Raw genomic sequence first — 13,925 nt, forward strand, 5'->3', positions numbered from 1 at the left:
ACACACACACACACACACACACACACTCAGCGCTGTAAATACCTGCAATATCTACTGCATCTGACCTTATACTCTCTGTGTGTGTGTGTGTGTGAGTGTCTCTCTCTCTGTGTGTGTGTGGGGGGTCTCTGGTCTTGAGACATAGTGTTGAGTTTCCAGCTCTCCCTCCAGGAGAATGCCAACCTGGCCTCTGCCTCTCCATTCATCCACACTCTCTTCATCTCTCTGTCTCTGTCTCTCTTTCTCTCTTTTCATCTCTCTGTCTATGTCTCTCTCTCTACTCTGTCTCTGTGTCTCTCTCTCTCTCTCTCTGTCTCTCTCTCTCCCTCTCTCTGTCTCTCTCTCTTCATCCCTCTGTCTTTGTCTCTCTCTCTCTCTCTCTCTTCATCTCTCTGGCTCTGTCTCTCTCTCTACTCACTCTCTCTCTGTGTGTCTCTCTCTCTCTCTCTCTCTCTCTCTCTGTCTCTCTCTCTTCATCTCTCTGTCTTTGTCTCTCTCTCTCTCTCTCTCTCTCTCTCTCTCTCTCTCTCTCTCTCTCTCTCTGTCTGTCTCTCTGTCTCTCTCTCTCTTCATCTCTCTGTCTCTCTCTCTCTCTCTCTCTCTCTCTCTCTCTCTCTCTCTCTCTCTATCTCTCTGTCTTTCTGTCTCTCTCTCTCTTCATCTCTCTCTGTCTCTCTCTCTCTGTCTCTCTTTCTCTTTCTCTTTCTCTCTCTTTCTCTCTCTCTGTCTCTACCTCTCAATTTCAATTAAATTCAAAGGCCTTTATTGGCATGGGAAACACATGTTAATGTTGCCAAAGCAAGTGAAGTAGATAATAAACAAAAGTGAAATAAACAATAACAAATTCACAGTAAACAGCACATTCACAAAAGTTCCAAAAGTATAGAGACACTTGGAAATATCACATTATGTTTATATTCAGTGTTGTAACGATGTGCAAATAGGGTACAAAGTATAAATAAACATAAATATAGGTTGTATTTACAATGGTGTTGGTTCTTCACTGGTTGCCCTTTTCTCGTGGCAACAGGTCACAAATCTTGCTGCTGTGATGAATCACTGTGGTATTTCACCCAGTAGATATGGGAGTTTATCAAAACTTGATTTGTTCTCGAGTTATTTGTGGGTCTGTGTAATCTGAGGGAAATATGTCTCTCTAATATGGTCATACATTGGGCAGGAGGTTAGGAAGTTCAGCTCAGTTTCCACCTCATTTTGTGGGCAGTGAGCACATAGCCTGTCTTCTCTTGAGAGCCAGGTCTGCCTCTGTCTCTCTCTCTCTACTCTCTCTCTCCCCCTCTCCTTCTCACTAGTGAAACAGTGTTTATATAGTCTAACCCTCATGTCCCCAGCCCTCTCTCTCGTTCCTTTACAAATGACACTAATACAGGCCGCACACCTTGTTTAATTTATTTATTTAATTTTATTTCACCTTTATTTAAAAAGGTAGGCAAGTTGAGAACACAGTGGACATCACAACACATTCAACCTTCTATTGGCAGGTAGTGTGTTTCTGGTTAACACAGTGGACATCACACAACACATTAAACCTCCTATTGGCAGGTAGTGTGTTTCTGGTTAACACAGTGGACATCACACACAACACATTCAACCTTCTATTGGCAGGTAGTGTGTTTCTGGTTAACACAGTGGACATCACACAACACATTAAACCTTCTATTGGCAGGTAGTGTGTTTCTGGTTAACACAGTGGACATCACACAACACATTAAACCTTCTATTGGCAGGTAGTGTGTTTCTGGTTAACACAGTGGACATCACACAACACATTAAACCTTCTATTGGCAGGTAGTGTGTTTCTGGTTAACACAGTGGACATCACACAACACATTAAACCTTCTATTGGCAGGTAGTGTGTTTCTGGTTAACAGAGGGACATCACACAACACATTAAACCTTCTATTGGCAGGCAGTGTGTTTCTGGTTAACACAGTGGACATCACACAACACATTAAACCTTCTATTGGCAGGTAGTGTGTTTCTGGTTAACACAGTGGACATCACACACATTAAACCTTCTATTGGCAGGTAGTGTGTTTCTGTTTAACAGTGGACATCACACAACACATTAAAGTTGGCAGGTAGTGTGTTTCTGGTTAACACAGTGGACATCACACACAACACATTCAACCTTCTATTGGCAGGTAGTGTGTTTCTGGTTAACACAGTGGACATCACACAACACATTAAACCTTCTATTGGCAGGTAGTGTGTTTCTGGTTAACACAGTGGACATCACACACAACACATTAAACCTTCTATTGGCAGGTAGTGTGTTTCTGGTTAACACAGTGGACATCACACAACACATTAAACCTTCTATTGGCAGGTAGTGTGTTTCTGGTTAACACAGTGGACATCACACACAACACATTAAACCTTCTATTGGCAGGTAGTGTGTTTCTGGTTAACACAGTGGACATCACACAACACATTAAACCTTCTATTGGCAGGTAGTGTGTTTCTGGTTAACACAGTGGACATCACACACAACACATTAAACCTTCTATTGGCAGGTAGTGTGTTTCTGGTTAACACAGTGGACATCACACACAACACATTAAACCTTCTATTGGCAGGTAGTGTGTTTCTGGTTAACACAGTGGACATCACACACAACACATTAAACCTTCTATTGGCAGGTAGTGTGTTTCTGGTTAACACAGTGGACATCACACACAACACATTAAACCTTCTATTGGCAGGTAGTGTGTTTCTGGTTAACACAGTGGACATCACACAACACATTAAACCTTCTATTGGCAGGTAGTGTGTTTCTGGTTAACACAGTGGACATCACACAACACATTAAACCTTCTATTGGCAGGTAGTGTGTTTCTGGTTAACACAGTGGACATCACACACAACACATTAAACCTTCTATTGGCAGGTAGTGTGTTTCTGGTTAACACAGTGGACATCACACAACACATTAAACCTTCTATTGGCAGGTAGTGTGTTTCTGGTTAACACAGTGGACATCACAACACATTAAACCTTCTATTGGCAGGTAGTGTGTTTCTGGTTAACACAGTGGACATCACACACAACACATTAAACCTTCTATTGGCAGGTAGTGTGTTTCTGGTTAACACAGTGGACATCACACAACACATTAAACCTTCTATTGGCAGGTAGTGTGTTTCTGGTTAACACAGTGGACATCACACAACACATTCAACCTTCTATTGGCAGGTAGTGTGTTTCTGGTTAACACAGTGGACATCACACAACACATTAAACCTTCTATTGGCAGGTAGTGTGTTTCTGGTTAACACAGTGGACATCACACAACACATTAAACCTTCTATTGGCAGGTAGTGTGTTTCTGGTTAACACAGTGGACATCACACACAACACATTAAACCTTCTATTGGCAGGTAGTGTGTTTCTGGTTAACACAGTGGACATCACACAACACATTCAACCTTCTATTGGCAGGTAGTGTGTTTCTGGTTAACACAGTGGACATCACACAACACATTAAACCTTCTATTGGCAGGTAGTGTGTTTCTGGTTAACACAGTGGACATCACACAACACATTAAACCTTCTATTGGCAGGTAGTGTGTTTCTGGTTAACACAGTGGACATCACACACAACACATTCAACCTTCTATTGGCAGGTAGTGTGTTTCTGGTTAACACAGTGGACATCACACAACACATTACACCTTCTATTGGCAGGTAGTGTGTTTCTGGTTAACACAGTGGACATCACACACAACACATTAAACCTTCTATTGGCAGGTAGTGTGTTTCTGGTTAACACAGTGGACATCACACACAACACATTCAACCTTCTATTGGCAGGTAGTGTGTTTCTGGTTAACACAGTGGACATCACACAACACATTCAACCTTCTATTGGCAGGTAGTGTGTTTCTGGTTAACACAGTGGACATCAGAACACATTAAACCTTCTATTGGCAGGTAGTGTGTTTCTGGTTAACACAGTGGACATCACACACAACACATTAAACCTTCTATTGGCAGGTAGTGTGTTTCTGGTTAACACAGTGGACATCACACAACACATTAAACCTTCTATTGGCAGGTAGTGTGTTTCTGGTTAACACAGTGGACATCACACAACACATTCAACCTTCTATTGGCAGGTAGTGTGTTTCTGGTTAACACAGTGGACATCACACAACACATTAAACCTTCTATTGGCAGGTAGTGTGTTTCTGGTTAACACAGTGGACATCACACAACACATTAAACCTTCTATTGGCAGGTAGTGTGTTTCTGGTTAACACAGTGGACATCACACACAACACATTAAACCTTCTATTGGCAGGTAGTGTGTTTCTGGTTAACACAGTGGACATCACACACAACACATTCAACCTTCTATTGGCAGGTAGTGTGTTTCTGGTTAACACAGTGGACATCACACAACACATTACACCTTCTATTGGCAGGTAGTGTGTTTCTGGTTAACACAGTGGACATCACACAACACATTACACCTTCTATTGGCAGGTAGTGTGTTTCTGGTTAACACAGTGGACATCACACACAACACATTAAACCTTCTATTGGCAGGTAGTGTGTTTCTGGTTAACACAGTGGACATCACACAACACATTAAACCTTCTATTGGCAGGTAGTGTGTTTCTGGTTAACACAGTGGACATCACACAACACATTACACCTTCTATTGGCAGGTAGTGTGTTTCTGGTTAACACAGTGGACATCACACACAACACATTAAACCTTCTATTGGCAGGTAGTGTGTTTCTGGTTAACACAGTGGACATCACACAACACATTAAACCTTCTATTGGCAGGTAGTGTGTTTCCGGTTAACACAGTGGACATCACAACATAATAAATGGCCTGGGCATGTATGTGTGTACGTACTAGTGTGTGTGTGTGTTTCTGAGAACGTGCATTTGTACTTTATGAGAGTGTGTGTTGAATGACAGAGTGTGTGACTAATATTGTCCTCTCACTCAACATTCCAAACTGTCCTCATCCCCATCCAGGAAGAGGAAGTCAGCGTGGTGTCTGATGGGAAAGAGATTGGGAGGGACAGGTTTCCTTTAGCTTTTATAGAGATGACCTGAGGAAGTGGGGCTCTACCTTTAAAGAGATGGTTCACACTTTAAGGATGTGTGTGTGTGTGTGTGTGTGTGTGTGTGTGTGTGTGTGTGTGTGTGGTGTGTGTGTGTGTGTGTGTGTGTGTGTAGGGTGGTAGATTTGTTCCATGACTCCACCATTGGCCAGACTTCCTCTTTGGCCTGGCAGAGCTGTGGGAATCAGCTGACGTGTGTGTGTGTGTGTGTGTGTGTGTCTGTCTGTCTGTCAGCTGTTGGTATTTACAGCAGTTCAGTCTCTCCTCTCGTCAGGTCATAACTCTGGGTGGGCGAGAGGTTCCTCTAAAAGTCGTCCCGACAAAAGACTCATCCCAGATAGAAACTAACACACACACACACACACACACACACACACACACACACACACACACACACACACACACACACACACACACACACACACGTACACACGTACACACACACACACACACATGGCTTCAGTGATAATCCATCTGGATCCACTCTAAATATCATATGCATAGTTTGGATGAGGAGAGGAGAGGTAGAGAACTGGGAGAGGAGAGGAGAGGTAGAGAACTTGGGAGAGGAGAGGAGAGGAGAGGGGAGGAGAGGAGAGGAGAGGTAGAGAACTTGGGAGAGGAGAGGAGAGGAGTGGAGTGGAGAGGAGAGGTAGAGAACTGGGAGAGGAGAGACAGAACAGAGAGAGAAGAGACAGAACAGAGAGAGGGGAGGAGAGGAGAGACAGAACAGAGAGAGAATAGACAGAAAACAGAGAGGAGAGGAGATGAGATGAGATGAGATGAGAGATGAGGAGAGGAGAGACAGAACAGAGAGAGGAGAGACAGAACAGAGAGAGGAGAGGAGAGACAGAACAGAGAGAGGAGAGGAGAGACAGAACAGAGAGAGGAGAGGAGAGATAGAACAGAGAGAGAAGAGACAGAACAGAGAGAGGAGAGGAGAGACAGAACTCTCTCTCTCTCTCTGTCTCTCTCTCTGTCTCTGTCTCTCGCTCTGTATCTCTCTCTCTGTCTCTCAATCTCTGTCTCTCTCTCTCTGTCTCTGCCTCTCTCTCTCTATTTCTCCCTCTGTGTCCTTGCTCAGGGGCCAGACGCAGTACACACAAGGCTTTGCGTTGACCTTTAGAGTGTTGACCTCGGGCCAGGTTCTGGGGTCACCATGGAAACAGCCCTGTCGCCGTAGGACCCACGCACAGTCAGGCTGTAAACCACTGCACTACACACACACACTCGCACGCACGCACACACACTCGCACGAATGCACACACACACACAAACACGCACACACTCTGTTATGGTTAGGATCATGTCATGGCTGGTTGGTTATGACTATATTGTGGTTATGACTATATTATTGTTATGATTATATTGTGGTTATGACTATATTATTGTTATGATTATATTGTGGTTATGACTATATTATTGTTATGATTATATTGTGGTTATGATTATATTGTGATTATGATTATATTGTGGTTATGATTATATTGTTAAATTGTGGTTATAATTATATTGTGGTTATGATTACATTGTTATATTGTGGTTATGATTATATTGTTATATTGTGGTTATCATTATATTGTGGTTATGATTATATTGTTATATTGTGGTTATAATTATATTGTTATATTGTGGTTATAATTATATTGTTATATTGTGGTTATAATTATATTGTGGTTATGATTATATTGTAATATTGTGGTTATAATTATATTGTTATATTGTGGTTATGATTATATTGTGGTTATGATTATATTGTTATATTGTGGTTATAATTATATTGTTATATTGTGGTTATGATTATATTGTGGTTATAATTGTATTGTTATATTGTGGTTATAATTATATTGTTATATTGTGGTTATGATTATATTGTGGTTATGATTATATTGTTATATTGTGGTTATAATTATATTGTTATATTGTGGTTATAATTATATTGTTATATTGTGGTTATAATTATATTGTTATATTGTGGTTATAATTATATTGTTATATTGTGGTTATGATTATATTGTGGTTATGATTATATTGTTATATTGTGGTTATAATTATATTGTTATATTGTGGTTATAATTATATTGTTATATTGTGGTTATAATTATATTGTTATATTGTGGTTCTAATTATATTGTTATCTTGTGGTTATAATTATATTGTTATATTGTGGTTATGATTATATTGTGGTTCTAATTATATTGTGGTTATGATTATATTGTTATATTATGGTTATAATTATATTGTTATGTGGTGGTTATGATTATATTGTGGTTATGATTATATTGTTATATTGTGGTTATAATTATATTGTTATATTGTGGTTATAATTATATTGTTATATGGTGGTTATGATTATATTGTGGTTATAATTATATTGTTATATTATGGTTATAATTATATTGTTATCTTGTGGTTATAATTGTATTGTGGTTATGATTATATTGTGGTTATAATTATATTGTTATATTGTGGTTTTGATTATATTGTTATATTGTGGTTATGATTATATTGTTATATTGTGGTTATAATTATATTGTGGTTATAATTACATTGATATATTGTGGCTATAATTATATTGTGGTTATGATTATATTGTTATATTGTTGTTATAATTATATTGTTATATTGTGGTTATAATTATATTGTGGTTATAATTACATTGATATATTGTGGCTATAATTATATTGTGGTTATGATTATATTGTTATATTGTGGTTATAATTACATTGATATATTCTGGCTATAATTATATTGTGGTTATGATTATATTGTTATATTGTGGTTATAATTACATTGTTATATTGTGGTTATGATTATATTGTGGTTATAATTACATTGTTCTATTGTGGTTATGATTACATTGTTATATTGTGGTTATGATTATATTGTGGTTATAATTATATTGTGGTTATAATTATTTTGTGGTTATGATTATATTGTGGTTATAATTATATTGTTATATTGTGGTTATAATTATATTGTGGTTATGATTATATTGTGGTTATGATTATATTGTGGTTATGATTATATTGTGGTTATAATTATATTGTGGTTATAATTATATTGTGGTTATGATTATATTGTGGTTATAATTATATTGTTATATTGTGGTTATAATTATATTGTTATATTGTGGTTATAATTATATTGTTCAATTGTGGTTATAATTATATTGTTATATTGTTGTTATGATTATATTGTGGTTTTGATTAAATTGTGGTTATGATTATATTGTTATATTGTGGTTATAATTGTATTGTTATATTGTGATTATGATTATATTGTGTTTATAATTACATTGTTATATTGTGGTTATAATTATATTGTTATATTGTGGTTATAATTACATTGTTATATTGTGGTTATAATTATATTGTTATATTGTGGTTATAATTACATTGTTATATTGTGGTTATAATTATATTGTTATATTGTGGTTATGATGATATTGTTATATTGTGGTTATAATTTCATTGTTATATTGTGGTTATAATTACATTGTTATATTGTGGTTATAATAATATTGTGGTTATGATTATCTTGTGGTTATAATTACATTGTTATATTGTGGTTATAATTATATTGTGGTTATAATGATCTTGTGGTTGTGATTATATTGTGGTTATAATTATATTGTTATATTGTGGTTATAATTACATTGTTATATTGTGGTTATAATTATATTGTTATATTGTGGTTATAATTATATTGTGGTTAAGATTATATTGTTATATTGTGGTTATGATTATATTGTGGTTAAGATTATATTGTTATATTGTGGTTAGAATTATATTGTTATATTGTGGTTATAATTATATTGTTATATTGTGGTTATAATTATATTGTTATATTGTGGTTATGATGATATTGTTATATTGTGGTTATAATTTCATTGTTATATTGTGGTTATAATTACATTGTTATATTGTGGTTATAATTATATTGTGGTTATGATTATCTTGTGGTTATAATTACATTGTTATATTGTGGTTATAATTATATTGTGGTTATAATGATCTTGTGGTTGTGATTATAATTATATTGTTATATTGTGGTTATAATTACATTGTTATATTGTGGTTATAATTATATTGTGGTTATAATGATATTGTGGTTATGATTATATTGTGGTTATAATTATATTGTTATATTGTGGTTATAATTACATTGTTATATTGTGGTTATAATTATATTGTGGTTATGATTATATTGTGGTTATAATTATATTGTTAAATTGTGGTTATAATTACATTGTTATATTGTGGTTATAATTATATTGTGGTTATATTGATCTTGTGGTTGTGATTATATTGTGGTTATAATTACATTGTTATATTGTGGTTATAATTACATTGTTATATTGTGGTTATAATTATATTGTTATATTGTGGTTATAATTATATTGTGGTTAAGATTATATTGTTATATTGTGGTTATGATTATATTGTGGTTAAGATTATATTGTTATATTGTGGTTATAATTACATTGTTATATTGTGGTTATAATTATATTGTGGTTATGATTATCTTGTGGTTATAATTACATTGTTATATTGTGGTTATAATTATATTGTGGTTATAATGATCTTGTGGTTGTGATTATATTGTGGTTATAATTATATTGTTATATTGTGGTTATAATTACATTGTTATATTGTGGTTATAATTATATTGTGGTTATAATGATATTGTGGTTATGATTATATTGTGGTTATAATTATATTGTTATATTGTGGTTATAATTACATTGTTATATTGTGGTTATAATTATATTGTGGTTATGATTATATTGTGGTTATAATTATATTGTTAAATTGTGGTTATAATTACATTGTTATATTGTGGTTATAATTATATTGTGGTTATGATTATACTGTTATATTGTGGTTATAATTATATTGTTATATTGTGGTTATAATTATATTGTTCAATTGTGGTTATAATTACATTGTTATATTGTGGTTATAATTATATTGTGGTTATGATTATACTGTTATATTGTGGTTATAATTATATTGTTATATTGTGGTTATAATTACATTGTTAAATTGTGGTTATAATTACATTGTTATATTGTGGTTATAATTATATTGTGGTTATGATTATACTGTTATATTGTGGTTATAATTATATTGTTATATTGTGGTTATAATTATATTGTTATATTGTGGTTATGATTATATTGTTATATTGTGGTTATAATTATATTGTTAAATTGTGGTTATAATTACATTGTTATATTGTGGTTATATTATATTGTGGTTATGATTATACTGTTACATTGTGGTTATAATTATATTGTTATATTGTGGTTATAATTATATTGTTAAATTGTGGTTATAATTACATTGTTATATTGTGGTTATAATTATATTGTGGTTATAATTATATTGTTATATTGTGGTTATGATTATATTGTGGTTATAATTATATTGTTAAATTGTGGTTATAATTACATTGTTATATTGTGGTTTTAATTATATTGTGGTTATGATTATACTGTTATATTGTGGTTATGATTATATTGTAGTTATAATTATATTGTTAAATTGTGGTTATAATTACATTGTTATATTGTGGTTATAATTATATTGTGGTTATGATTATACTGTTATTTTGTGGTTATAATTATATTGTTATATTGTGATTATAATTATATTGTTATATTGTGGTTATAATTATATTGTTAAATTGTGGTTATAATTACATTGTTATATTGTGGTTATAATTATATTGTGGTTATGATTATACTGTTATATTGTGGTTATAATTATATGGTTATATTGTGGTTATAATTATATTGTTAAATTGTGGTTATGATTATATTGTTATATTGTGGTTTTGATTATATTGTGGTTATGATTATATTTTTATATTGTGTTTATAATTATATTGTTATATTGTGATTAAGGTTATTTTGTGTTTATAATTACATTGTTATATTGTGGTTATAATGATATTGTTATATTGTGGTTATAATTATATTGTGGTTATAATTATATTGTTATATTGTGGTTATAATTATATCGTTATATTGTGGTTATAATTATATTGTTTTATTGTGGTTATAACTATATTGTGGTTATAATTATATTGTTATATTGTGGTTATGATTATATTGTGGTTATAATTACATTGTTATATTGTGGTTATACTTATATTGTTATATTGTGGTTATGATTATATTGTGGTTATAATTACATTGTTATATTGTGGTTATACTTATATTGTTATATTGTGGTTATGATTATATTGTGGTTATAATTATATTGTTATATTGTGGTTATAATTATATTGTTATATTTTGGTTATGATTATATTGTGGTTAAGATTATATTGTGTTTAAGATTATATTCTGGTTATAATTATATTGTTATATTGTGGTTATGATGATATTGTTATATTGTGGTTAAAATTCCATTGTTATATTGTGGTTATAATTATATTGTGGTTATAATTATATTGTTATATTGTGGTTATAATTATATTGTTATATTGTGGTGTGATTATATTTTTATATTGTGATTATGATTATATTGTAGTTATGATTATATTGTTATATTGTGATTATGATTATATTGTGGTTATGATTATATTGTCATATTGTGGTTATAATTATATTGTTGTTATAATTATATTGTTATATTGTGGTTATTATTATATTGTTATATTGTGATTATGATTATATTGTGGTTATAATTATATTGTTATATTGTGGTTATAATTATATTGTGGTTATGATTATATTGTTATATTGTGGTTATAATTATATTGTTATATTGTGGTTATGTTGATATTGTTATATTGTGGTTATAATTATATTGTGGTTATAATTATATCGTTATATTGTGGTTATAATTATATTGTTATAATGTGGTTATGATTATATTGTTATATTGTGGTTATAATTATATTGTGGTTATGATTATATTGTGGTTATGATTATATTGTGGTTATGATTATATTGTGGTTATAATTATATTGTTATATTGTGATTGTGATTATATTGTGGTTATGATTATATTGTGGTTATGATTATATTGTGATTGTGATTATATTGTGGTTATGATTATATTGTGGTTATGATTATATTGTGTTTATGATTATATTGTGGTTATGATTATATTGTGATTATGATTATATTGTTATATTGTGGTTATGATTATATTGTGGTTATGATTATATTGTGGTTATGATTATATTGTGGTTATAATTATATTGTTATATTGTGATTGTGATTATATTGTGGTTATGATTATATTGTTATATTGTGGTTATGATTATACTGTGGCAATTAATATATTGTTAAGTTGTGGTCATGATTATATTGTGGTAATGAATATATTGAATATATTATGATTATGTTGTTATATGTTGTGAAGGGGGAAATGCCTCCCCCCATCTGGTGAATCTATCAATTAGACAGTACCTCTTAAGTTCCTTTCTCTCTGCCAAATCAATGACGTAGGTGAACATACGGCCCCCTAGGGGGTAGGGAAAGTACCAGGTTTTAGAGGTGTTCCTTCAGCTATATTATGCATGCAAGTTGCGCATTTAAAATAATGAACTGCTTGACATGCTGAATCAAAATTTTGACAAAACCAATTATAGGAAATAGCCTCTATCATATCCCCCCTTGACAAGTGAGCCGGACCACGAGCCACTCGGCAAACAGGAAATGAGAGTAGACGAAAAAATGAGAGAAGACACGGCCTCCCCGTGAGTTCCTGTCTCCAGATACCCGTGAGTTCCTGTCTCCAGATACCCGTGAGTTCCTGTCTCCAGATACCCGTGAGTTCCTGTCTCCAGATACCCGTGAGTTCCTGTCTCCAGATACCCATGAGTTCCTGCCTCCAGATACCCGTGAGTTCCTGCCTCCAGGTACCCGTGAGTTCCTGTCTCCAGATACCCGTGAGTTCCTGTCTCCAGATACCCGTGAGTTCCTGTCTCCAGATACCCGTGAGTTCCTGTCTCCAGATACCCGTGAGTTCCTGTCTCCAGGTACCGTGAGTTCCTGTCTACAGATACCCGTGATTTCCTGTCTCCAGATACCCGTGAGTTCCTGTCTCCAGATACCCATGAGTTCCTGTCTACAGATACCCGTGAGTTCCTGTCTACAGATACCCGTGAGTTCCTGTCTCCAGATACCCGTGAGTTCCTGCCTCCAGATATACCCGTGAGTTCCTGTCTCCACATACCCGTGAGTTCCTGTCTCCAGATACCCGTGAGTTCCTGTCTCCAGATACCCGTGAGTTCCTGTCTCCAGATACCCATGAGTTCCTGTCTCCAGGTACCCGTGAGTTCCTGCCTCCAGATATACCCGTGAGTTCCTGTCTCCAGATACCCGTGAGTTCCTGTCTCCAGGTACCCGTGAGTTCCTGTCTCCAGATACCCGTGAGTTCCTGCCTCCAGATACCCGTGAGTTCCTGTCTCCAGATACCCGTGAGTTGCTGTCTCCAGATACCCGTGAGTTCCTGTCTCCAGATACCCATGAGTTCCTGCCTCCAGATACCCGTGAGTTCCTGCCTCCAGATACCCGTGAGTTCCTGTCTCCAGGTACAGGGTCTTTGATGCAGCAACCTGTAACCACAACGTGAAACAACGTCATCTGACGACTGCTGATACTGCTGATACTGCTGATAGTCAGACTGCTGATAGTCAGACTGCTGATACTGCTGATAGTCAGACTGCTGATACTGCTGATAGTCAGACTGCTGAGACTGCTGATAGTCAGACTGCTGAGACTGCTGATAGTCAGACTGCTGAGACTGCTGATAGTCAGACTGCTGAGACTGCTGATAGTCAGACTGCTGATAGTCA

The 13,925-nt window shown here is 34.1% G+C and overlaps 1 protein-coding gene across 1 annotated transcript in view; it reads left to right on the forward strand.

Moving 5' to 3' along the window:
- Positions 1–13,925, forward strand: part of LOC135506629 (LIM and calponin homology domains-containing protein 1-like) — a 171,309-nt gene that overhangs the window by 938 nt on the left and 156,446 nt on the right. The window contains exons 2-6 of the mRNA XM_064925950.1: positions 6,190–6,308; positions 12,867–13,064; positions 13,154–13,231; positions 13,324–13,401; positions 13,470–13,687. Coding sequence (XP_064782022.1) covers positions 6,190–6,308; positions 12,867–13,064; positions 13,154–13,231; positions 13,324–13,401; positions 13,470–13,687 — 691 coding nt within the window. The remainder of the gene's footprint in view (positions 1–6,189; positions 6,309–12,866; positions 13,065–13,153; positions 13,232–13,323; positions 13,402–13,469; positions 13,688–13,925) is intronic.

Source organism: Oncorhynchus masou, chromosome 20, assembly GCF_036934945.1.
Source record: "Oncorhynchus masou masou isolate Uvic2021 chromosome 20, UVic_Omas_1.1, whole genome shotgun sequence".
NCBI lineage: Eukaryota > Metazoa > Chordata > Actinopteri > Salmoniformes > Salmonidae > Oncorhynchus > Oncorhynchus masou.